The 27,381-nt window shown below is 38.6% G+C and overlaps 1 protein-coding gene across 2 annotated transcripts; it reads right to left on the reverse strand.

The window, feature by feature from the left end:
- Positions 1-213: 213 nt before the first annotated feature.
- Positions 214-27,033, reverse strand: mylk4a (myosin light chain kinase family, member 4a). Of its 2 annotated transcripts, XM_033992946.3 has the most exons (14): positions 25,978-27,033; positions 16,624-16,773; positions 15,640-15,736; positions 14,756-15,401; positions 14,343-14,629; positions 13,048-13,153; positions 12,460-12,553; positions 12,212-12,321; positions 11,494-11,635; positions 9,605-9,675; positions 9,243-9,371; positions 8,882-9,034; positions 3,699-3,777; positions 214-2,240 (listed from the first exon to the last, which is right to left on the reverse strand). In XM_033992946.3, exons 1-14 carry the CDS (start codon positions 26,632-26,634, stop codon positions 2,199-2,201), a joined length of 2,763 nt encoding a protein of 920 aa, XP_033848837.3. In that variant the 5' UTR covers positions 26,635-27,033; the 3' UTR covers positions 214-2,198. The 2 variants fall into 2 exon arrangements, with proteins under 2 accessions (XP_033848837.3, XP_033848838.1); XM_033992947.3 differs by lacking the exon at positions 16,624-16,773.
- Positions 27,034-27,381: the final 348 nt, after the last annotated feature.

The raw sequence follows: 27,381 nt of genomic DNA on the forward strand, positions 1-27,381 counted from the left end.
CAATTAAATGGTGGTACCATGTTGTCATTTTCAAATGTTTTCATTTTTTGCAATATTGAACTTTAAAATCCTTGTTCAAAGTAATAGTAACAACAAACCCCATAGAAGTCAGAATAAGGCAGGCCACCTTTCTTACTCCTCACTCATTTACAAGTTACATTACTGACCTCTAGTGGTAGAATAAAGTTATGTAAAAATGCAAATAGACACCCATTAAGTTAGTAAACCTAATTATTTATTGTTATATCAAGATTTTTTTTTATTAATATTATGTAATGAACTTCAATTAAAAATTGCATACACACACTGAAAAATGATAAATACAAAATTCTAAAACACATTCTTAAGAACATTCAACTACTACAAACAACGTTTGAACCAAAGAATGCATTTACAAAAGATTCAGCTTAATTCTAACAATTCAAATAGGTAGTTTGCTGTTGCACAATAAGCCTTCACGGAAGGTGAGTATAAAAGTATGCAGATAAATTCAACACACTACATTCAAACGCCTGTTCTATCCGATAGCCCAAATCTAATGTACTGAAGTATCTAATAGCCTGAAACAATATGCACAGTATTGTTTTATGTTTGTTTTATATAACTGAAAGTGCATTGTAGCTTTGCTAAATAATTTCTGTTTATGTTTGTAGCTAGTTTTAGATCATAGTGTACTATACTAATTCATTTTGGATGCATATTTACTTAGATCTGCTGCTAAACTGTAAAATACAAATTATGTTATTATTATTAGTTTACTTAGCAGATGCCTTTATCCAAGGCGACTTACAGAGACTAGGGTGTGTGAACTATGCATCAGCTGCAGAGTCACTTACAATTACGTCTCAACCGAAAGACGGAGCACAAGGAGGTGAAGTGACTTGCAATGAGTCAGTGGCTGAGGTGGGATTTGAACTGGGGACCTCCTGGTTACAAGCCCTTTTCTTTAACCACTGGACCACACAGCCTCCAATTATTTAAAGCTAGACCACCCTCTTGAAAAACTATAATGTGTGTGTTTTTACTGAACAAACCTTGGCTACATCATCTAGGAGGAGATAAGTAGTGCACCTATGTGATAAGGCCTACTTATCTAGCAGTTTTGAGTGTATTACATAAAATGAATAAATAATAAAGTGCACATACAGTAGCTTACACAATTCGAACCCACACACTCAGTTCATCCCCATCATACACATAAGTAAAATTACACCAGTCGAACAGACTTCTTAACTACCTAACTATGTAATGATTCACAGTTTGTGATTTTTTTGATTTTAGTAAAAACCGCCACTGTAACTACAGTAGTTTCAAAACATGTTGCATAAATAAGGAATACATTAGCAATCTGTGAGTGTCTGTTTTACAAATAATAAAAACAAAAAAACATGCCTTTTGCACTTTGCAAAGTATAACCATATTTAATGAAAACCCTAGTATCCAATTATTCTAAATGCTGATTATAACCACATTGCAATATAGCAACTGTTTTCTTTTTAATTAAACACACATTGTCTGGCCAAGTTATTCGGTTTGGGAAACCGTTTGTCTGGTTTTTCGGAACCCCGCTGCTTACTCCTTTAAGAACCTTTCACTTTATCACTTTGTGTACAGTAAAGTAGGAACAATCTGACAAGGGTCATATTTTCAAAGTTTACTCCAGACTTTAATTAACTCCCGTTATCTGAAAGTAGAAAAACACCTACTGACTTTACCAAAGTAGTGTCAAACATCTAATTGAAGGTCTCTTAAGCCCTCTCAAGTTGTTTGTTTCTCATTTTCATATATTGCTGTTGAATTTTCATCTATCGAAAAATAGGAGTTAATTACAGACTGCAGTAAACACAGTCTGTATCTTTTAAAAATAAATCACATGGAATTCAGTGCTAATATACTGGGTCAGATTAATCAAGGTGTTTACACCAAGTGCACTTTGCACCATTTTTGTGAAAGGAAAATTAAACAAGTAATGTTATAAAACTATTGGCAAATAATGTTAGTTAGCATATCAGCCAGCATTTTGAAAACATGTGTTCTCACTACCATGTATTGTTTCTATATAAGGTACATTGATTTTTATCTGTAGACTTTTTCAGATAATTAAATAAAATTGTTTTGTTTTTTTTTGGTTATGCCCATCAAATCATTTGGAGCTTGAGATATACCTAAAACGTTTCAGTTCGTTTTTTTTTTAAATGTTACTCCTCCGAAGGTGGTGCGTGTGATGAGTGGCACTTGTTCTGAAAAAAAAAAACCACACACACACAGTTCAATACAAAAATACTATACTTAATTTAGAAGCAAAGCCCATAATCTCTAAAACATACTTTGAAGAATAAGTCTTCCCTTATAAAAGTATTTTTACAAGATATTTTTTGGCAGTTTTCCCATGCTTTTCCCATGGTTATATAGGGCACTTACCATAGTTTACCCTGGCTTGTCATGTTTATTAATATGCTTACCATACCTGGCTATTCTTTACAATGCTTTCCTATGCTTTATTATACATTTCTGTGCTTTTACTATGGCTAATTTTACAAGGGTTCAGGTACCTTTAGCCTACATGTTTCCAGCAGTATTTGTATCTGTTAATTAATACCAGTAAGTATTGCCTGTTTAGGGCTTGTTAACTTACATAAAATATCTGTTCCTAATTTAGTTTTAAAAACTAAGTAAGCACATTGATTGAGCAAACAGAACAAAATATTCTGAAAATAACAAAGAGCATTAAGTTAAAATAAAACAATCCTTACTACAGCACGCCCTTACAAAAATACACTGTAGCATTACTTTTTAATACAATGTTTGGCATTAGTACTAACATAGATATTATGGGTGCAGTGCAGTGCTGCTACTGCACCCAGGATAGTTCACAGCCGAGGGCAATAGCTTTCTCGCCATGTTCATTGGTTTCATTAGGCCCCACCTTCCTCTGCAGAGTTTTGAAATTTAAGCCCTAAGTTGAATTAAGTTCAGTTAAGCCCTGTGCAATGTTAAAAAAATGTATTCACTTGAAAAGCAGAGGAGGAAAACATGCAAAAGGTCCCAATTACTTACAAGCATACAGCAAACTTGCAAATTCACAATACATATAAAATGAATTATACATGTAAATGGAATTTTGAATTTAAATAAATGCGGGGGGGGGGGGGGGGGGTCAGATGTACGTATTAATTGATAACACGATGTGAATTAAAAATAGCTCAACAGATGTTACAGAAATGTTAAAGATTCCTAAAGGTACACCACCTTTTATTTTAATGATCGAAACAGCAGCCGGTCTAAATACTATCAAGTTCAATTGTATAAAGTCTCACTGGTGTTTTTGCCTAGGGGTGATTCATTGTCTCTCTTGTTCAGATTATTAATGCAGGTGAAAGAGGTGGTGCATGGCGAACGAAGTGAGCAGACCTCCTTGGCTTTAGGAGTCACACCAAACAGGACTGTTCAGTTCCAAAACAAGGGGGGCAACCAAAAAAATATATATTTATAATCACAATCTCCATATTGCAGCCATTGTGACTGCAGGGATGGAAATAAGACTCCTATTGCATACAACCTTGATTGGCCACAGTGTGTAGGTAACAAAGCTCAGGTGTGTCTTATTAGACTCATAGTAAAACCAGGAATGGATCAAGCTGCTATGCAATGGGAGTCTCATTTCCATTCCTGTAATGCAATGATGGTGAGGTAAATACCTGTTGCTGAAGTCGGAAGTGAAGACAGGGGTCAGATAACCAGGGGTGTTTGAGAGCCTCTGCTGCACTTATCCTCCAACTAAAAGAAAAAAAAACACATTAAATAAAATTACAGCATTCACATACCTAATATGCTGAGGTTATGAGCCGAAAATACACCTTCAAAGATGTGTGTGTGTATATATATATATGTATATATATATATATATATATATATATATATATATATATATATATATATGTAGTGATGGATTGGGTTTTGATTAAGAAAAGAAAAAAAAATAAGTTTTAAAAATAGGTTTAAAGAGAATAAAATAATAAATGTCATTTTTCTATTGGAATGATATAGGAAGCATTAGGAGCCTGCGGGAACTACTGAAGTCAAGGTTGACTCCAATTGGAGTAATTGGGGGGTTAAAAAAGTGTTCATTGTTTTACAACACTCAAGGAGGGTGTAGTGAAGGAGACAGTTGGAGTTTGTGTCTGAGTGAAAATACTTTTGGAATTGTGTACAGGTCAACTGAAACTTTGGAAACAGACTTTGACTACGAGTGGGATTGTGATTTTCGTTTGGTACATGGGGTAATAGGATTAGCCTGTCTCATTTATATAGTATAGGGATGTTTATTGTTTAGTTAGAACCCAAAACCAGGTTAGGTTAGGTTTCTTTTCTTTTCTTTTCCTTTTGTAAATAATAAACGTACGCTACAGTGCTTTCATTGAATCCTGGGCGCCTGACTCGTGAGTAAAGTCAAGACAACACACTGCGAGCACGTGAATCAGTTACAAATGGTACCAGAAGTGGAGTATTTTTTTTTGTTGTTATCTTTGTTGTTATCTTGTGATAAATCGCTAAAATGGAGGCAGCACTAAATGCGCTGTTGCAACTCACTGCTACACAGCAGGAAACAAATCACCTTGTCCAGCAACAAATGGGTTTGCTTCAAGCACAAGTAAAGAACTTGTAGACGTACAAGCTGTACTGATGTCCAAGATCCTACAGAAGATGACCGAATAGGACGATGTGGAAGCATTCCTTCTGACCTTTGAATGGACAGTGGAACGGGAGAAGTGGCCTCGAGCTCAGTGGGAAGAGGTGTTGGCACCACTTTTAATAGGCGATGCCCAAAAGGCTTATTCGGATTTTGTGATGCTGCAAATGATTATAAGCAATTGAAAAGGAAATGGTGCGAGCCCAGCGCTACCACGACTGGCAGTTTCATAAAGACAAAGGGCCACGCTCACAAATGTTTGACCTTACACATTTCACCTGAAGGTGGCTGCAACCAGAGACCAATGCATTGGCTTGAGTGCTGGAGCTGGTTATTATGGACCGATGTCTGCGAGCTCTGCCTTTCCAGTTGAGGAAAACCATTGGACAAGCCAATCCCCACGATGCGAATGAACTGGTCTCCCTTGTCGAGAGACATACCACGGTGGACCGCTTGGACGCTCTTTCACCTGAGGTGCAATGATGTTATAAACAGCGCAACCCCTTCCTGAATAACCAAGAACCCATGGAATCTGTGAGACTGTGTTTGGGAAAGGGGTTACGAAGAGCAGCCTTGCGCTGTGAAGGGACTGTGGGGGGGAGGGGTGGGGGATACCATTTGCTTTAACTGTCATCAAAATGGACACATTGCCAGGCAATGTAATATAAAAACTGAGGTAGAAAACATGCATTGTAGTTGGGCGGGGCCCTATACTGATGTTGATGATAATTGTAGTTATGTCACCACGCTAAGCAACAAGTTCACCTCCCGAATACTAGCGGGGGATTATTTGATTCCATTAAAGTGGCAGGTCATGAGTGATTAGTTCTTTTAGACTCAGGTTGTGGGCAGAGTTTAATTACCGCTTCGCAAATTGGAAATCTGGATTTACCTAGCTGTACAGAGGTTAGGATAAATTGTATTCATGGAGACATTATGACCTATCCAGCCAAATTGGTTTAGAAATCAAAATTGTGGGAGAGATGGTACAGTATAAATTATGAGTTTTTCATCGCTTTCCTTACCCACTGGTAGTGGGAAGGGACTGCCCCAACTTTGAGAAATTGTTAGAGGGAAAACTAGAATTATCCGCATTAGATGAGCCAGTCAAGGATGGAGCAAGTGAGATGAACCAGTTGTTTGAGTTTTCAGAGGAAGTGTTTGAAAAGCAGGAAAGAAAAATAAACTAGATGGGTTGCGGGGAAAAAAGACCAGAGAGTGATAGTGTTATGGTAAACTGAGAGGGAATCTGAGAAGGAAGTTGACCACAAATAAAAGGAAGTGTGCCTTTGCTCTGCAAATACCTAGGTTTTATAGTGGGAGATGGGGAGATACAACCTCAAGAAAAGAAAGTACAGGCCATACTCTCTTGTAAGCAGCCAGCCAATAAAAAAAACAGCTAAGAGCTTTTCTCAGGTTAAAAGGATATTATAGGTGATTTTTAAAAGATTTCGCTACCCAAGCAGTGCCCCTTACAGAACTAACCAAAGTTAACCAGTCAGATAGAATAGTTTGGAATGGGGAAGCAGACAAAGCATTCAGGGATTCAAAAGAGGTCATTTGTAAAGAACCAGTACTAGTCAGTCCAGACTTTAACAAACCGTTCACTTTACAAACAGATGCTTGGGCTGTAGGCTTGGGGGCTGTGTTGTCACAGGTAAGAAACGGATAGGAACATCCAGTCCTGTTTCTAAGCAGAATTTTGTTGTCTAGAGAAGTCAGATATGCCACAGTAGAGAAAGAGTGCATGGCCATTAAGTGGGCCGTTGAGGCCCTTAATTATTACTTGTGGGGAGGAAAGTTTGTTTTGGTGACAGACCATGCACCCTTAACATGGATGTATCGGAATAAAGATGGGAAAGCAAGGGTAACACGCTGGGTTTTATTTTTACAACTATACTGTTTCGACATTCAGTACAGGAAAGGCCAGGAGCATATCAATGCTGACTTTTTATAAATTTGTTTAAATGTATAGAACGACTAAATGTACAGTATTAAAACACTGCTCTTTAATTCACCGTTAGTTTTCTTTCTTTTTTTCTCGCACTCGTAATGTTGTCATAGGCAAACGTGAAACCCGGTTTATATCATGACCCGCTTTATATCATGAATCATGCTTACACGGCAATCATGATATAAAGCGGGTTCATTTATATATATATATATATATATATATATATATATATATATATATATATTTTAGCTCAAAGAGCCAGCTGCCCAACGTTTCGATATGTTGTACATATCTTTCTCAAGGGAGCCTGTGTTTGAATCCAAACATTGGAGGTATTTATAGGTTTTTGACGGCATGACAACTACTTGTTATTGTTTACATTCAAATTCATGATTTATTCTTACATGATGTAATGGTGTTCTATATATTGTGACATCATTTTTACTTCTATCTTTGAATCTGTATTAATTCTAATTAACACTACTTTATATAAACTTATATTTTTATTATATCATGCAATGCTGGCTCTGAGGATCAGTCTAGATTTGGCCTCCCCAGCGCATCAGCATGCACAACTTTTGAATGAATTTTGTTTATTTATTTAAATGTTATATATTTATTGAAGTTAATTAGTTCATTCTTTTCTGTTGAGTCCCGCTGGCATAATCGTGTTCAGTCTATTTATCCATTTACTTTCTTTTATTCTTCTATATGTCGCATTGTCTAATTTGAGCTGTTCTAATACTACAAACTTTACATCATTTATGTCATGTCCCTGACTGGTGAAGTGCTGTACTATTGGTTCATTCATTTTTTTATTTCTAATTAACGAAAGGTGGTTCTGAATTCTTTTATATAAAGTAGTTCCAGTCTCTCCAACATATTTGATTTCATCACATTTTTCACAGGCTATTCCATAAACAACATTGCTATTTTTACAGTAGGTATTAGTTTTTAGTGGATATGTGGTGTTCTTATGTTTAATTATATTTTTACGTTTGTCTATGTATTTACACACTTTACATCTACTAGTGAATATGTTCGTAGAACCTATTTTGTCAATTATTCTTTTATGTTTACTGTGAACTAACATATCACCTAAATTAGCTTCTCTTTTGAATGCTACAACTGGGGCCTTAAAAAATACTTTTTTTAATTTTTCTGAATTATGTAGAATCCGCAAGTGTTTCCAAACTATCTTAGAAATATTGGGCAAAAGTTTAGAGTAAGTCATTATTAATGGGACTCTTTTGACCTTTTTATCTCTATTTTTATAATCTAGTAGATCATCTCTTTTTAGTTTATCCACTTTTCTTAACTCCGTCTCTATAATTCTTTCTTTGTATCCTCTTTTTTTAAGATTTGTTTTTAATACATTTCTTTGTTTTACATAGTCACTTTCTTTTGAGCATATTCTTCGTATTCTTATTCCTAGACCCTTTGGGATTGCCCTTTTAGTGTGTATCGGATGTGCAGAGGACATGTGTAAATACTGGTGCATGTCAGTAGGTTTACAGAAGAGGTCAGTCTCAATTGAACCTTCTTCAAGTTTTACTATGGTATCTAAAAATTATATTTCTTTCCTTGTCCATCGAAGGTCCACCTTAATATTACTGTGTATTTCATTTGCCATTTTATGAAACTGGAAAAGAGATTCTTCTCCATGTGTCCAAACCCCAAAAATATCATCTACAAACCGAATGTATTCTAAAGGTTCTCTTTCTGACTTTCTAAGTAATTGTTCTTCCCATTTCCCCATGTATGTACTGGCAAAATATATATATATATAAATCATTATTGTACTGGTATACAGCGCTCCAGATAAGGTTTTCGGTCATTGAGTAATTTACTCTCCAATTTAGACACTATGTGAGTAAAATGTATTTTGGGTGAGGGTATGCAACAGCCTTACATTTTAACTGTAATGTTATTTGAACTACTGTACAAAAACTTGTTTTTTTTTTTAACCAGAACTTATTGGTCAAGTGTTTCTGGCAGTTCCCAGATCCATTCTGCAGTTACCACATGCAGTGTATTCACAACTGACTTTTGAGATGCCAGGAACCAACAAAGCTTCATAACATGCGAACTCACGCTATGTAGCAAAATTGTTGTGTGTATTCTTTACACATTCAATTTAAATATCATGCGTAATTCATATTTTTTCAAATGCGTAAAACACACAGTACGCATCTTATCTGGAAGGCTGCTTGTATATGATGTAAAGTAATATGTACCACTTGTTTTTGATAAGGAGCTTTGAAATAAAGTCCTTGGCTTCCTCTGAGATGTTTCCAAATTCTTCTCCTTCAAAGTCCCACTGACAAGCCAAGATGTTATTGAGTGTCTCGTTGTCATCCTCTCCAAGAAACGGAGATAGGCCACTGAGTCTGAAATAACCGATAAATACCTCTGTTAAACTGCAGCTTTTTACAGACTCTTTTACACTGTAAGTAAATATAGAGAGTTATGTAATAGTCACAACTTGTAATGCTATAAAACTGTAAACTGGTTTTAGAAGAGCATGCTTTTTATATTTGACTTTCGTTTATTTCTGTAGTTAGCTGAAAATCACTTCTACTGGGGACATTTACTTACAGCATGTATGTAATCACCCCTAAACTCCACATGTCTGTAGGAAACGAGACAAAGTCATAGTTCACAACCTCAGGAGCAAGGAATTCTGCCGTTCCGAAATTCACTTTTAGCTTTTCTCTTGGTTTGTATCTAATGACAAAGGAGTACAAATACCAAATGAAGCAGTCCTTACACTTTACAGAAAAGGCATTCTTCACATGCATTATTATTACTGGTAAAGCATTGTTGAAACTAGTTTAATATACATTGTTTTTCAAAAGTAATTGCTTAGATTTTAAATGTTGTTCGCAAGCAAAATCTAATATTAAAGCCTTTCCATTCATATTAAAAAAATTAAGAGACAGTGTAACATTTTGACATACCTTCTTGCTAAACCAAAGTCAATAATCTTTATCTTATTGGTGGCTCGGTTCACACATAGGATATTTTCAGGCTGCAGAGGAAGAAAAGAGAATAATCATTTTCTTCTGGAAGTAAAACTGAGTAATGGATACATTGTATCTTCTATATCTTCTTGATTTCATGCAAATTCATGGCCTTCCACATGCAGTATTGTTCCTCAAACTTAAAGGTTGACTGGAAAATCAATGTTAAACTTACAAGAGCTCTTGAGGGTTTTTGTGTGTTTCATTATGAGAGGATTGTGGTACTGTATCTTGGGTAGTAGTAGTAGAAAGTAGTACATTGACACAGAGACCTAGATTCACTACAACAAATTTCATGTGCTTGCATTTTATTTTTGCACAATGCAACTTACAAAACTGTACTAATTGTTGTTTTTGACTGGTTCCCCGTATCACTCTGCAATCTGTGCAATTTTACTATTCATATACTGGTATAATGTACAAAATGAGGGACACTTATTTGTCCAACACTGGTTTTGGCTCCCTAAAATATTATTTAATTTGAAAACATCATACAGCAGTGTGAACGTGTGGTTGGTAGTACACAGGTGTAGTTGGTGCAGTGCTCAGGAATAACACACACACACAGTTAAAGTTCAATAAAACAGCTATTTTATTCGTCTGGGTTGCGTGTCAACAACACTTAACTAATAAGCACTGGCACTATACAGCCATGTGCATCGCTCCATGCAAAACAAGGGTTTACAGTCCCGAAAACAATAAGACACTTGAATTAACACACAACACAGACACGGTCACTTCTTCCTATAGTGAGTGCTCTTGTGCATGTGTGGTGAAAGACAAACAGTTCGTGAATAAGTGGTGAAGTCTAGTTCGGGTTTAGTGCTGGCTTATATCGACAGCTCCCGGCTAGTGCTTAGCTGTCTAACAAAGACAAATGACTAACAGTTAGCACATCAAACAAACAAAACTTTTTTTTTTAATTTAGTCGTTGCCAATTATTATTATTTTTTATTATTTTCTCCCAATTTAGAATGGGCAGTTATTTTTTAGGCTCAGCTCATCGCTACCACCCCTGCACTGATGCAGGAGGGCGAAGACGAACACATGCTGTCCTCTGAAGTGTGTTCCGTCAGCCGACCGCTTTTTTTCACACTGCGGACTCACCATGCAGCCACCCAAGAGCTACAGTGTCGGAGGACAACGCAGCTCTTGGGCAGCTTACAGGCAAGCCCGCAGGCGCCCGGCCAGACTACAGGAGTCGCTGGTGTGCAGTGAGCCGAGGACACCCTGGCCGACTTAACCATCCCTCCCCCCGGGCGATGCTCGGCCAATTGTGTGCCGCCCCCTGGGAGCTACAGTCGAACCGGCGACATCCAGCCTATAGAGCGCATCCTGCACTCCACGTGGAGCACCTTTACCGGATGCGCCACTCGGGAGACCCTGTCCGTTTCCTTTTTGGTCAAATCTTGTAACCACATCAAAGGAAGAGATCACTGGGGCCACTTCCTCTAAATACCCTCCGTCACGCCCTCTTTCGGTGGCGCGGCCAATCACGTCTCCTCCAATCCGTGACTGACACATCGCCTACCGCATTAAGGCGCTGACTTCTGGTATCATGGCCCCGCCCCCTTCCTGGATGACCCTGGAATGAACTGCCAAATCATCCATTACGGGGCATTCTGCTCCGGTTATACAGTGTCCTCACAGGTCGGGAGGGAGATTGTTGACTAGGATTCATTCACTCTGTCACAAGTGGTCTCTTAACTACATGAATATCATGTTATAATAAGGGGCCACTGTATTTCAGTTAAAATAGATGCCATACACAGAAGTACAAGTTAGGAGGATTAGATGTGAAGTTGAATGATACACAAATACTTTACCTTCAAGTCTAAGTGCAGAATGTACATCTGGTGCATATATTGGACTCCATCACAGATCTGTTTGATAAATAAGACTGTGTCCAGCTCTGTTAGATAATAGTTTTCATCAATGATTCTGTCAAAAAGTTCTCCTCCATCCACACTGCAGAGAGAAATTAAAAAAAAACAAACATGAATGCAAGTGGACCCATTCAAAATATACAGCAACAATGTATGCATTGCTGCTGATCATAAACATCCAATACAGTGGGGTATATTCAAGTGATGTAAACAGCAGTGGATGTAAATAACCACTGAGAATTTGTGCACCAAGGATACAATCCGTGAGTGTCTAGCTCATTTCTGTTTGTACAAATGTGTAAAACAACAGGGAGAGTCCTGCTGTTTAAATCTGCTTTGGATCAACAGAAAATTCAGTTTATGCATAATAAAATGATATGCTGTTTCTTAGCATTTTATTCATATTTCATATATATACTGTATATATACAAAAAAAATAAGGGGGGGGGGGGGGGGTGTATATTTAGATCTTGGTGAAATAAAATAAGCAGGTCTCACCTCTAGGGGTTGACTGTAAAACATTTAACATACACAGTCCTTGACTACATTTCCCAACACTACAGTATGTTTATACTAAACTGGCATACCAAATACTTAGGCTCATATTGCATCTATTTCATGAGATACAGAAAGTGACCTGGGTAATAAATGTACTTACTATTCCATAACCAATATTAGGTCATTTTTGGATTCGAATGCTGCATACAGCTGGATAAGGTTGGCATGGTTCAGCTGGTTCATTACTTGTATTTCATTCTTTACTTCCTCCTGTTATTAAAAAATAATAATAATTATAAATTGCTGTAAAATAGAATTATACTGGAACTCTTAACCTGCAGCTACTTGCACCACAGATACATATATATCATCACAGATACATAAGTATTTTGTATTCTCAAAACTTACCTTTTCTTTTGTACATTTGACTTTTATGATTTTTGCAGCTAAGGTGAGACCTGATGAATTTTCAACGCACTTATGAACTTGACCGAAGCGCCCTCTGAAAAAAAAAAAAAAAACAGAAACACAGATTACATTATAAGCTACTTTGAAAACTAAGTGCAAAAGAAAATGAATAAAAAAATAAAACATATAAATATATATATATATATATATATATATATATATATATATATATATATATATATATATATATATAAAGCAATAACTCAAAACTAATACAATTTACAAAATATTTGAGGATTGATTTTTTAGTGTCACCCCTTTCACCACAACACTGGGAATCCTACCAGATCTCAGGGCTTTGAAGCCCTGGATTAACACTTTGTGATTATTTCTCAGCTGGCACCACAGGTTCATTTTCACATAACCCCAGTTGGTATAAATAGCGCACTTGACTTGGGAGTTATGAATAAAGAGAACTAGCTGGTTATGCAACCTGCTTTTGTGGATCAATTCTTATAATCCATCCCCCCTGACATGTAGTTCTTCTCAGAGTGGCTTGCTCAACAATAGCTTGATGAATCTCTTTACCCTCCAAGAATCTCGTTCTTGTTGAGGGTGTAGAAGTTGATTATCTGAGCTGGTTTAGCAGAGACAACCCGGTGGTCAAAGGGAGCTGGAGGTGGAGGGCCGATATCTGAAAGGTCAGAAAGCATTGCGATTACTCATAGGTTTACTGTAAACATCTTTTGGCACCCACACTCAATTTGATTGATGTGAACAGATTATTTAACGATTTAAATCATTCTCGTGTTTCTCCCCATGGTTTTCTTTTTTATTGGCTTGCTTTTTATTATTTAACACAATAAAATTACAGTGGATAGAGGTTCACAAAATGTCAGATTTATAATTTTTAGGGCAGTGGTGAACTTTAAAATAAACCCAATTGTATAAAGGACAGTTGAAAATGGGCTAACCTGTGTTTCAAATAAAATGTACAGGTTTTAACCCACTAAAGCCCAGGTAGCTCATCTGGAGATGCAGAAATGACCTGTGTTGACTAAGTGTCTTGACTTTATATTATATTATTATTACACAACGTGTAAAACCAAATATACATAATGAAAAGGAAAACTTAATGAACCAAGTTTATTATATGACGAATACAAACAGTTGTGAAATAGCTGATATCGAGCTGTAGTTTAATCCTCAGGGAGATCAAAAAGGGTAATACTCTCCCTTCTTCTCAGTACTCTCCCTCAGTTCCTGGGTTGTTCAGGAAGGTTAGGAGCTTGCACTCTCCATCATAAGAAATACATAATGACTGCTGCCATAATGCTCTTTCCTATCAGCTGCTTTCTAACTTTTTCTTTGCGCCCAAATAAGACCAATTTGAAATCGGACTTATTTGTGGAACCTTTTAGGGCCGACGCAGCTGTTCTGCCGCATCATAAATCTCATTTAATATCACAGACTTCATTTACAAATGAGCCCCACCTACAATTTGCCCATGCATATAATTAAGGCTTGCCAATCCTTGAAATGCATGGCTAATGAGTGGTGGAGCGCATTGCACTGCGGAGAGCATTTTGGCGGTGCTAACACAGCATTAACTTGTCAAAAAGTGGGATGATACATAAGAGGCAATTTTAAGGCCAGCATAAACTTGGCGCTATGGCCTTAATGCTGTCGCAAACGTTTGATACATGTCCCCCAAAGTCTCTCTGAAATGGGGAAATGAGAGAACAGCAAAACACAGCACGGAAAAAGCATATACTATAATACTGGATCTTTAAGACAAGTATTTGGCACTTTTATTAACATAATTGTGGTTTACTACTAAATAGTTTGCACTTATAAAAATGTAAGAAATGTGTTTCCCTCACCAATAATTAACTTTAAATTCTGGTTATTGTTGTCCTCCTTTAAGGAAATGCATGTTTCATTGGTCTTCTCAGCAACACATTCGGACTGGGCTGGTTCTAGAATCTCCTCTGGCTGAGGTTCTTCACTCTCAGACTCCACTCGGCTTTTCTTGTTGTCATCCTTCACCAGATCCTCCTTGGACACTCTGCGCTTGCTACCGATGGTGTCCCCCAGGTGTCCAGTTTCACTGGCCTGCTCTCCTCCAGTTTCTTCTGATAACAGTACTTCATTTTCACTGTCCTCATACCTGGAGAAGATATAAAGTAATTAACTATTTATTTTATCTACTTTTATTTTCTTACCTTCTGATGCTAAACTTTAGCCTTTATGTTCACCATTTCTATAAGCATACATTTAACCAGTGTAAAGTTACCTCTGAAGCATCACTGAGCAATTTTGGTTTATCCCACCAAGGATTTCATAGAGCTGTGTTTCTGCAAGTAGCCCATTTTCTGTTTCATCTGCACCTTCCAAAAGGCAAGTCTCTGGAGCTGATTCATCTGTTGGGGAAACTTCATCTGCTTCGGTTGTTTCTTCAGCCTCTGTTTCTTCTTGTTCATCATCTCCTTCTTGATCCCCATCTTCTTCATCAAGTTCTGCATCTGACAGGGATTCTGCCTCTTTGTCTGCTCTACCTTCCTCCTGATCCCTGGTTTTGGATGTTTCCTTGAGGTCTCCTTGCCCCTTCTTCACCACATCTTCAAGTCCTACACCACCGGACACCAGTGATGTAAGAGCTTGTTTCTTTTGGCTGTTCACCTCAGTGGTGACCATCTCCTGCTTTCCTTCTTCAGCAGGACAGACACTCATAAAGGTATTGGCTAAATCATTGGAAGTGACTGCAACAAGTAACTCTTGTGTCTGTGTATGGACAGCAGCAGACTGCCAGATCAAGTCCTCCTCATCTACCACTTGAGTTTTTTCTTGTGGCAAAGGAACCTTCTCTGATTTTTCAACATTTTGTTTGTTTAGCTTTTGAACTTTTTCATCCAATACCCAATCCTTTTTCTGAGCAGCTCCTGTAAATGAACACAAGTTCCCAAGTTAATTCTTTAGTATCTTACTGTACTAAGCTATGTGAATCCCTTCAAGAGTAATCAAGAATGGTATCTTTGCTTAATAATTTTAGTGCGATCTAGTCAGAACAAAAATGTATAATGTCTGAGGTTGTTTGTTGTCTGAAGTTCGACTAAACTAAATTGCATTGAGCAAGAAAGAAGGCTGATGGATAAGGTTCAGAATCCTTTAGATTTTTACCTGTAGCATCTGGGGGTTTCTTCTTTTGCTGTGATTTCAGTCTCTTAAGACTTGAGCGTGGCTTTTCCTTTATATCTTTTGCTTTGTGATCCCCCAGCTGGAAAAAACAAAAACAAAACTACAGTATTGATCTGAAGGGGTAATATGTCAAAGCATATTATACATACCGGTATTGGAAAACATTTCTTTGAAGTAATCCCTTAATGTTTGAATTCATCAATTTTTCCAATTCAACTCAAAACTCTGTCAAAGAGAACTCAAAAAATGTGGATTTGTCAAAGAAACCAAAAGTCAATTACATTTTATATAATAATAACATGGTTTAATTTCAACGTTGGGGGGGGGGGGGGGGGTGGCAACTCCTTCAAGCAAAAAGGAGCTATAGGTAATGAAGTAATTCTAGTTTTCGAAATGTACTGTTACTCATGCACTTCCTAGGTATTTTCACCTCAGCTGCAAGGTGAAATGGCCAAGAAAGTGTAACACTGTCTAAAAACCGAGATTTATTGACCTAAATAAAAAAAATACTGTTCACATTTACATGCATACAACATATTTCTTTCAAAACTTCACATTTGAGACATAAATACTGAATGGAAGTGCACAAAAAGTAAGATTTATGAAATTATCTTGTTAGGTACAATCATTGTAACTGTAGTCCACTGCTTGTTTTTGTTTCTGACTGACTGAAAGAAGGTTGAGGGAAGTATAAAGAGCAAATGTGGACAATCAATAAAGGAAAAATAAGAAATATTAACTAAAAACATACCTTTATCCCTTATTCATGAATTATTTGACTTTGTCTACATAAAAACAAACAGCTGATGCCTGACATACAAAAGCTAGAAGCATTATCCAAACATTACGAGAGACGCTGCATTTTAACCCAAAGTAATGCTCATTTTGAAACCATGTTTACATTAGCTGTCACCTCAAGTCACATTATTTCATAATTATAAACCTTATTCCAGTAATGAGACCTACAATGTTTCCATATTTACGAGAAATAAGGAAGTGCTTTGGTCCAGGAAGTTTAGTCCTGCTTGTGTGGATGTGAATGGCATCATGGGGGCTGGTTTCACATTTTGCTGGAGGTTCTTGAGTCCCTTTAGTTGCTTTAGTAGAGGTAGTACTCTGTTAAAAACAAGATGGCAGTGCTTGGGCAGGTTAGTGCACATGCAATTATTAGTACAAACCAAATGATACACAAGTGATACATAAACACTAATATTTTAGGGATGAAAAATCAGGAATAAAAAGCAAATTACTTAAACAAATTAAAACAGATGATATATACTTCTCAACACACATTACTTCCTGAAGTAAAATTTTAAGGTACAATGATTAAACTAAACATGGTTATAGGCAGTCCTCTTTGACTTTTATTATTTGTTTATTTATCAGACGCCTTTATCCAAGGTGACTTACAGAGACACTTAGCAGATACACAATGCATTGTGAATGGATGGTTTCATGAGTGCAGATAAAATTAAGTTTTCCTAGACTTCCTGAAGAGGTTTGGTGGTGCAGTAGTTGTTACGTGACCTCATCTTTACATCTCTGCTGGCTGAACACCCCTTTTAAGTACTGAATAACAAGCTTGTTTTGGTTTAAATTGCCCAAGTGGCCTATCATATTTGTTTTCACCAGTAAACAAGACCGTCTAACCCAGAGGAGTTAAGGACGCACATGTTGCATGAAAGGTCCTCCCCGTGTTCCACGATGGAACAGTACATTGAGACAGCTGCTACAGTGCTGATGGAGTACTAGAATACAAGGTAATGAAATTGATTTCCTAAACCCCCTATGGATATGTATTAAAGGCAAACACTATGCATATTATACTGCAATAAGAAGTCTATTTTAATAATTGAAACAGTGGCAAAATACCACGAGGATTGATATAGTATTAAAAAGGGGAGGTATTAGGATCCTGTTTAGATCATTAAAATAGAACCTAAAGTGTGTTATAGACCCTTAAGTCACTGACCTCCCCCAACCACCCCCTGATAACCAGCTGCTCTGTGCCTAATGTAGCAGTAAAAACAGGTGGCAAACTGTTCAAAATGATTTCTAAGGTTGGTATGTTGTCTTGATCTGAGTGGTAATTTATACATTGCTTCAAGGTCATTGTTTCAGATGCTATAAAAGAACACACTGTACTACAGTATCTGTGATTTACTGAATTAAGACTGTGTAACATTTGATGCAAACACACACTTAAAATGGACTGTCTGGTTTCATATGAGAAATTTACTTTGAACTCCTAAATATTCTTCCTCTAAGGTTAATCAGGTAAGTCATTTAATAGTATAGTTTAATAACTATACACATGTTTTACATAAAACGAAGCAAAATATACAAATTACAATTATATATATATATATATATATATATATATATATATATATATATATATATATATATATATATATATACACACACACATTTACATTCTAATTAATTTTATTTGTATGACATAAATAATATTTAATTCAATAAAATGTATACATACAATACAGAGCATGTGGGACTAAATACATGGAGACTAAATACCTGAAGAACAACATGTAAGACAAGGTTGCTCCAGTGTCATACCTTACAGTTTAAGGCCTGAGAAGTTGAGCTAAACATCGGGGGCAGTGAAGAGGGTACTGAGTCGTGAGGCTGCATTGAAAATGTTGAGTTTAATGTGGTTCAATTTTATTATCAGCAGTGGACAACTGGGCAGACCGGTTTATCTGTAATGACGACGTAAGATAGCAACTATAACATTGACTTATGGCATATTCACTACAAAAACCCAAAAGTGAACCTAGATAGTTTATATGATTAAGAGTTTAAAAGCTTAAAATATTAATAGTTTTCATGGACGTGTTGAAAATAGCACATTGATATGCCGCAGGCCCCAGTTGGGGCCTCTCTGATGCCATCATAGGGGTCAGATAACAAGCACTTGTGAAGAGTCAGCACGACTCGGGACATTTTGCATGACTCTTGTAGGACAAGCTGTGGTATTTCATCCCCTCTGGGGAGCGAGTCTACCATTAACTATTACTACACTGTTGCATATTTAGATTTATTTAATTATTGGAACTTGTCGTAAAGTGATGGCACTATAGCAAACATTGTGCATACTCAGAAATGAATAACACACAGATCCTTTATTGTATACAGGAATTAAGATCGATGGAAATAAAGCACACAAACAAGCAAAGAAATTTGTAACTATTCAATACCTCTATCAATATTTACATTTATTTCCAAGTCCTTCCTCTGACAGTGTTTAAAAAGTAGTGGTGTACATATATATATATATATATATATATATAGTACAGTCTCCATGTATTTAGTCCCATATGCTCTGTACTATATGTATACATTTATTAAATTAAATATTATTTATGTCATACAAATAAAATAAATTAGAATTTAAATGTTTATATATATATATATATATATATATATATATATATATATAATTGTCATTTGTATATTTTGCTTAATTTTATGTAAAACATGTGTATAGTTATTAAACTGTACTATTTACATGACTTTAAATGTTTTAAAACATACAGACACAAGTATAAATATCCCAAAATAAATGTTGACATTTTTATATAGTTTTAACATAGATCAGGGTTTTTTTTTCCCAAGCCATGTTTTAACTGGGGATTAGGCTAGCAAACTGCTAGATAGGGTATTAAGTTTTATTTTATAAAACATGGAGCATTTAGTTAATGTTGTTGAAGCTGACACTCTGGGATCCTTCAAGAAGCTGCTTGATGAGATTCTGGGATCAATAAGCTACTAACAACCAAACAAGCAAGATGGGCTGAATGGCCTCCTCTCGTTTGTAAACTTTCTTATGTTCTTCTTATGAGGTCTCAATACTGGTGGAAGACAGTTATGTTTAAACTGGCTAACACTTTTAGAAGTTATTAGCTGGGCAGTAGTATTGTAATCTGCTGTACCTAATCATGTTTTGGAAACTTGATTTATTAAGGACTATACTTTATAGGTCAGTTGGAGTTCACGGTGCTGGTGCACATGAGGGGAGTAATAGTATGCCAAGACATTTGCTTTGGGAACTTCATGTCCTCTGGTTTTCCTCCCCTTATACCAACCTGTCAGTTTTGAAATCATTTTGGGATGGAATTTGTACTTGTGAGCCAGTATTGCATTACAAGACTATATATAGGCCTTTGTTTCTTATATTTAACTGATGCATCCTTTGCTCCTGTATGTCATGCCAGGGTTTTTCAGCCGGGGGTACAACTAAAGGTCAAAGGGGGTATGCAGGACAATTCAGAAATGCACAAATAAAAATGAAAGTAAAAGAAAATAATTATCTTGAATTGATTTTGTTAACAGTATAATATATTATCTCTAAACCAGTGTGCATAAATATTTAATTTTTGTTTAGAAGCTGAAAGTGAACCGCAGATAAATGCTTCTCTGCATTGCATGCTGTGGCACACGTGTAGTGAGAGCAGCTGCTGGGCACAGCAGCGCTGCGCAGGACTAAGAGGCTGCTTTGGGAATCCCTTACACAGCATCTTGATACCTGTTTTGTGCGACATGCAAGGCCAGTCTGCCTATGGAGGACAAGCACGGCAAGGATGCACTGGCTAATCGCTGCTTCTGCGAGTTTTGTGCACCTTTCTCCAAGCACATGCTTGAGAAACGTTTATCCCGCAGCTCTATGGAATGCTCTGCGTCCCTCACTCCAGCACAGCACTCTTCCCCATCACCCCCTTATAGAGAGGTGGTTGCGTCCTCCCCCCATGGCTCTGTGCCAAGAGAGAGCAGACGACGCACTCAGCAAAGAAGCCGTCCTCACGGTGTTCTTCATTCTCCTCTGCCTCTCCTTCTCCTCCTCCACGGAAGAGGAAGAAGAGTCACTGGTCCATGCAATCGGCAGACTCAGAGCAAATGGAGAGGCTGTGGGCAGCAGTTTCCCACTATGGAACTGTTCTCTTAGAGTTGCTGTGTGAACATTCGGCACCGTCTGCCCCGCCTGTCCCTTTGGGGACCAAGGGGGCTGCGAGAGCAGATTGGCAGCAGGATGATGCGCTATCCATTGCCACCTCTGAGGAGCTGGCGTTCCTGTCTGAGGATGTGGAGTCAGATAGCACGTCCCCTGCGGTTAGGCTCTCCCTGTCAGCAGAGCTTATGGCATTGATCAAGAGGGCCACTGCAGTCTTGCAGGTGCCCTGGTGTACAGAATGTGAGGCAAGGCAGTCAATCTTCGATGACGAGCCGGCCACCTCTCCCACATCCCCACCAGTGCACCCGGATTTTCTCTTTGAGATCCAGTCTTCCTGGGGTCACCCGGCTACAGCTCTGGCTGTTTCCCAGTCTATGGACATTCTATATAGGGTGCACGATGCGGAGAAGCTGGGCCTGGCCCAGTTTCCACCAGTGAAGGCTTCTATTGCTGTGTTGGTACATGCACCTAATTTAGCGCTCCTGTCCAAGGACAGTATCTGCCCCAACAAGCAGTGTCGGGTCTCAGAGGTGATCCTTAAGCGTGCCTATTTAGCCAGTGCATTCGCCGCACGGCTAGGCAACTTTAATAGCATTCTGGTAGCCTACCAGTCACATTTGCTGCTCCTCTCTGACAACCACAGGCCATCACCACTACAGCTGGATGAGCTGTGCCTGGTATTGGCGTCAGTGCATCACGGACATCTGGGTGTTTGCTACCATTGAAACCGGCTACTCTCTGAAGTTCAAGCATGGTCACCCTTTCTTTTGGGGTGTGACTCAGTCAACATCAGTCACAGACCCGCAAGATGCCACAGTGGTGTCTCAGGAGGTAGCAGCTATACTGCAAAAGCGGGCTATTCAGTTGGAGGAAGGGTTCTACTCCAGGTACTTCCTGGTGCTCAACCTGTATCTGAGCCAAAGGAGGTTAACAATGTTGACAACGCAACAGCTGTTGCAATCAGGCCAGGTGACTGGTTCACCATGGTGGACCACAAAGACAACTAATTCCACATCCCCATAAAACCAGTGCACAGGAAGTACTTGCGGTTCTCCTTTCAGGGAACATCGTATGAGTTTCAGGTCTTGCCGTTTGGCCTCTCTCTAGCTCCCTGTGCCTTTTAGAAGTGCATGGAAGCTATACTGGCCCCATTCAGAGTACTCAATTATTTGAACGACTGGTTCATATGTGCCCAGTCCCCAGCTTAGGCAGAAACTGGTCACAGGCCACCTTCAATGGTTGGGTCTTATGTTGAATCGTGCAAAGAATCAGCTCATGCCTTCTCAGACACCCTCCTATCTAGGAGTCTGCTTGGATTCATGCTGTCCATGCTGTTCACTCGGTCGGACGGCAGAGTGCAGAGAATAGCTGCCTTTTTAGAGCTATTTCAGCTCATCAAAGCGCTCACGGTAGTGATGTTCCAGAATCTTCTGAACTTGATGGCAGCTGCTTCTCAGACCCTAACTTCTGCTCATGAGCCCTTTGCAAGCCTGGTTCAAAAGCAGGGTTTTTTAGCCCGCATTTAATCGCGACCACCTATTGACCGTCACTGTCTAAAGGTACTCTCTTAGTGGAACCCTCCTTGGCAGTCTCTACATCAATATTTTGGAGCTGCAGTTTACCTGATCTTGCAGAATTTTTTGCAGGAGGTTTGTTGGAGACATGTGCTTATTCATACAGACAACACAACAGTGGTGGCCTATATAAACCACCAGGGCTCTCATGTCTCCCAGTCTCCATCGCATGGCCTGCAAGCTTTTGCTCAGGCCGCACGAGAACCTCCTCTCATTGCGGGCAGTACACCAACCCGGGGTGATAAACTGTGTGGCGGTCCTCCTCTAAAGTGGAGTTTCCAGCACCGCAGAGTGGAGGCATCGCCCCGAGTTGGTGAGCCTCATTTGGGAGAGTTTCAGTAGAGCAGAGGTAGATCTCTTTGCCTCACAGGAATCAACCCACTGTCCCCTTTGGTTCTTCATAACAGGAGGTGGGGACCTGCTGGCGATAGATGCCTTGGCACACCAGTGGCCGACGCAACTGTTATATGCCTTCCCACCGCTCGCCATGCTCCCGCTGTGTCTGGAGAAAATCAGGCAGGACCAGGCCAAGGTGCTCTTCGTAACCCCTTATTGGCCCAGGAGACTCCTGAGCAGCCAGCCATGGAGACTGCCCAAGTGCCGCGATCTGCTCAGTCAGGCATGGGAGACCTCATGGCATCCCGACTCATCGAGCCTGCAGCTCTGGGTCTGGCCCCTGAACGGCTGCATTTAAACCATCTGGGTCTGTCCAATAGGGTTATTGACACCCTGCAAAATGCCAGAGCAGTGTCCACGCATTCCCAGTACGGGTACAAGTGGAGCATCTTTCAGATGTTGTGCCTGCCTCAAGTGTTCGACTCCACGACCTGTCCCATGGCAGTTATACTGCAATTTTTGCAGGACCTGTTTGATGAGGGGAAATCCCCCTCTACATTAAAGGTCTATCTGGCAGCTATTTCAGCTTACCAAGCTCACTTCCTGACGGATAAATTTTTAAAAGGAGTTTGGCAGCTTCAGCTGCCTATGAAGGATATTGCTCCTCACTGGAGGCTTAATGCGGTGCTTGATTCATTCATGAAGCCTCCATTTGAGTTTTTGCATTCAGCTGAGCTGACATTTTTATCGCTTAAAAATGACTTTCTTGCTTGCAAGCCTGCTTAATTTTTGCAGAACCCAGGACTCCATAACAATCTTGCTTTTTTGCCTGAAAACTATCTAGATATTACATGTCAACCAGTCTGTAGAATTTGAGGCTTTCCATCCACCTCCTTTCCAGTCTCACAGAGAGCGGCAGCTCCATACGGTCTGTCCTGTGCTGGCACTAGCATATTACGTTGACAGGACGAAAAGTTGGAAGCAGTTCAAACAATTTTTGGTCTGTTATGGGGTGAAGTCCCATGGTCAAGCCTGTCTAAACAGAGGCTGTCCAGATGGATAGCAGATACAGTCAGGACTGCCTATGAGTAAGCCAACGTGCCTCCTCCAGAAAAGCTCACTGTCCATTCCACCAGGGGCATGGCAACTTCGTGGGCTTTATTCCAGGGTGCATCTGTCAAGGACATTTGCAATGCAGCAGTGTGGGCTACTCTCCATACCTTTACTAGGTTCTGCAGACTAAATATCGTGGATCTTCAAAACCCTGGCTTTAGAACTAGAGTGTTTAGAACGGCTCCTGAGTCAAACCTTACAACTTTTTTTAGCCCTAGCTACTTGTTACTGGGATCCTGAATGGTAATGCACAAGGCAGCCTCGGCTTAGCCTTGTAGCATTCCAGTCGTGCAGAAATCTTGCCCTTACGACGGCTTGGGTATGCTTACCCATATAGTAGTGGTTACATCGTACTTGAAAGGGAACATTAGGTTATTATCATTTTACAAATGTAACCATTAACCTTCAAGGTCGTTGTGTCCATGATTACGCTGAGCTCTGTGCATGCTGTCCTTTTATGCCCTCAGGGGCAGGCATGACTGCGTCACAGAGGCTCTGCAAGCAGCTTTAATATATTTTATTCAGGTTTCAGGTCTGAAAGAGGTTAATACCCATTCGGTAATGGTTACATTTCTATTTCGGGAAACCAGGGTTATGATAATAACCTAACAATTTCCACTCTGATATGGCTGGGTGAAGCAGGGGTCTGGTGATTCTGCTTAGGGAGAGCGCTCATTAACTTTTTTCAACTTGTCATATAATTGAATAATAATCTGTGTAGCAAAACATTTTGGCATTTCTTTAGAAGTATAAATGCTCCGGTAAACATAAATAATAATGACAATACTCATATTTTGACGGTTTTCGTTTTATTTATTAGGCGAAGCTGCATTTTTAGTAACAGCAATAGCGGCTGGTTTAAACGGATACATTTCTTCCTTGCAAAAGAAAATCAAAGGAAGAAAACATAAGACTACAGAAAGTGAAAAGCGACAAAGTTATATCGAATCACTTTGGATCCCTTTGTTTGCTTTATAAAAAGGTTTATCAATATTAGTAGTTATAGTTTTATCTTGAGGATGATGTTTTTGATATTGTAAACATGTTAAATGGCACACATAACTATGCTGAGATGGGAAGTACATGGTAACATGATAAACATTTACAGTGCAGATTATTTTGTATTATTTATAATAACTTTGCTGACTAGAAAGAAAATACGAGAATAAGAGATTCCCAAATACTGTCTTTTTTAATTCTGTGCAGCCAGACATGTAATTAATAGTTTTAGGAATTAAGCCTACTGTTTGGTATTCTGTCCTAAACATGCAGTATGTCAGTCCCAAACTATTGTGACATAAATTATATATTAAATAAATGGGGGAAAAAGAAATTTGTTAATCAGAATGTTCTGCCTTTTATTGCAACTGTGATACTATTCACTAGAGTGAAAATTATAAATTGTACTTGAGCTGAAACCTCCAGACAGAAGATTGAAAACTCCTGCGATAAGCTGTCATGCTATAAGCGATATCTGCCAGGTTGTTTCAGTGCATATCATTTAGATAGTTTTACTGATGAAGATGTAGCACACATGTCTGTCTTGGCAGAAATTACCAAACGAATTATCATTAAATTAGTTTTCCTAGTTTCCGCTAATCTTCTATGAATTGATCACACTGGTGTTACATTACTGTAAATTGATAATTGGTTACTTTTTGGGAGTTGTCCAGGCAGCTTTAGGGAAGGAACCACTTATTTAACCAATTTAAAGCAGATTTAACTGTGGAACATACTAGACAAGTATTTACTTTGTGGAAATCCCCTGTCCCCCAATTCTACTAAACCAGCTATGCACATAATGTATTAAGTGAAAATGGACTGCCCAGTGAGAAATGATAGGGGTCTCCAACTGTAATTTAAATGAAAACTTCATGAATGGTTAGGATAAATGTGCTAATGATGAGTAGGAATGGGATTTTAAATCTCAAAAAAATATGTTGAAATTGCCACAGTGTATATTGTACATGTTTTTGTACAGTTGTTCTCTGACTATTTTAACTGTTTATTGTGCTAGCCAGCCACTATAGAAAGGAATTAAATGACACATGGACTTAAATAAAAAAAGAGTTCTGAAACCCAGTACTGGGTGCCTGGGCACTGCTAGCTCATATTAAAATAGTGTCTATCCATTAGTGTAAATGGCATTACATTTGATAAACATTACTGACCCTGGGTTTGAGTTATTGTATCTTAAATCTTAAATTAAGATTATTCAGTAGGCCACGTTGGCTTCTAGGAATAAAAAGAATAATCTACATCCAACAAGCAATCTCACATCTAAACTCCTCTGCTATATTTTTATGCATGAAGTGTATAACTGACCTTTTCGGTTTTCTTACTCACGGTCGCACTTTTGTCAGAGGACGCATGTTTCTTGGCACTTATTTGTTTATTCTTTTCGTTTTCCACACTTTCCTCATTGACGGGACTCCAGTTTGGAAAAACCTGGCCTTTAAGAATGAGCTCGAGAATTCTGGAATTCTTAACAGTTTCTCCGATGAAGCTTATGACCTGCTGGATGCCAAGAACTATTTTCTCCATCCCATCCAATCTTCTTGCCTCATGCTCAGTTCTGCGGTTCACGGTGGCCAGCATATTTGTCATTTCTACACATATTTCTTTAATCTCCTTGGAAGTTTCCACCTCCTGGGGCTTGCTACTAGCTTGGATGGTTTCTTCTTTGTCCACCTTCAATATCTCAACATCATTTTCGATTTCAACAATATCCTCCGACATGCTGTCCAGCTTATGGAGAACCTTTTCTTGAATGGTGATGAGTTTGTCCACTTTGCGACTCAAAGAGTCGATCTTGATATCCATTAGGTTGGAGCTGTCCACAGAGTTTTTGCTTGACACCACAGCCAGCCTGTGTGTGGTGCCAGTGGTGGTGTTGGGCCCTTGGTTCTTCATGGGTTTTGTGTCATAGACCTTTGCCATTGAGTGGACCAAAGTGGAATTCTGCTTCACCTGAGTACTCATATCCTTTATTTAAGATCTGCTTGCCGTCAACAAAGTTCACAAAGTCCTCAGGTGGTGAGTTTTGGAAATAAAAACTGATGAGCAAAACAATTGCTCGATTTTCCAAAAAGGAATGTTAAGCAATTCTCCTTTTTCCGTTTCTTCAAAAGAGGTGGTTGCATGGGAAATCTTTCTTCAGGTCTACATCAAATTATGGTGTATTTTCACAAAACAAAGAAAACTGCTTCTTTGTGCACATAACATCCAAGTAGTCAACAAATGTAGGTGTAACCATGCAGCATAATCCATCTCTATATTTTGGAACAATTAATATATTGTCATATATCCATCCAGGCTACTTAGACCCTTTCCCTGTTTTCCATATGAATGTTCCTTACCTCTCTAGCCCTGAGTGGGCATTAGGAATCATATAAGCTGCTCCCCAACCCCTCCCCCCAAATGCAGACCATTCCATTACGTCAGCAATGTAATGGACAAGGCTATTTGAGCCCACTCTGAAATTGACAGGGTGAAGGCTGCATGATATTTGAGATGGTTTAAGTGCTAAACCATTCTGGCAGTCTGTCAATAAAATGGGGACATAGTGTTTGCAACACAATCTTGGTGCTTTGAAACATTTTAAAAGAACTTTGTTGATTCAAAGTTATGATAGATAGATAGATAGATAGATAGATAGATAGATAGATAGATAGATAGATAGATATTTACAATCAATTCTGGGTAGAGCTATTGTCTTTATCTTAGTCA

The sequence above is a fragment of the Acipenser ruthenus genome, chromosome 3 (assembly GCF_902713425.1).
Source record: "Acipenser ruthenus chromosome 3, fAciRut3.2 maternal haplotype, whole genome shotgun sequence".
Classification (NCBI taxonomy): domain Eukaryota; kingdom Metazoa; phylum Chordata; class Actinopteri; order Acipenseriformes; family Acipenseridae; genus Acipenser; species Acipenser ruthenus.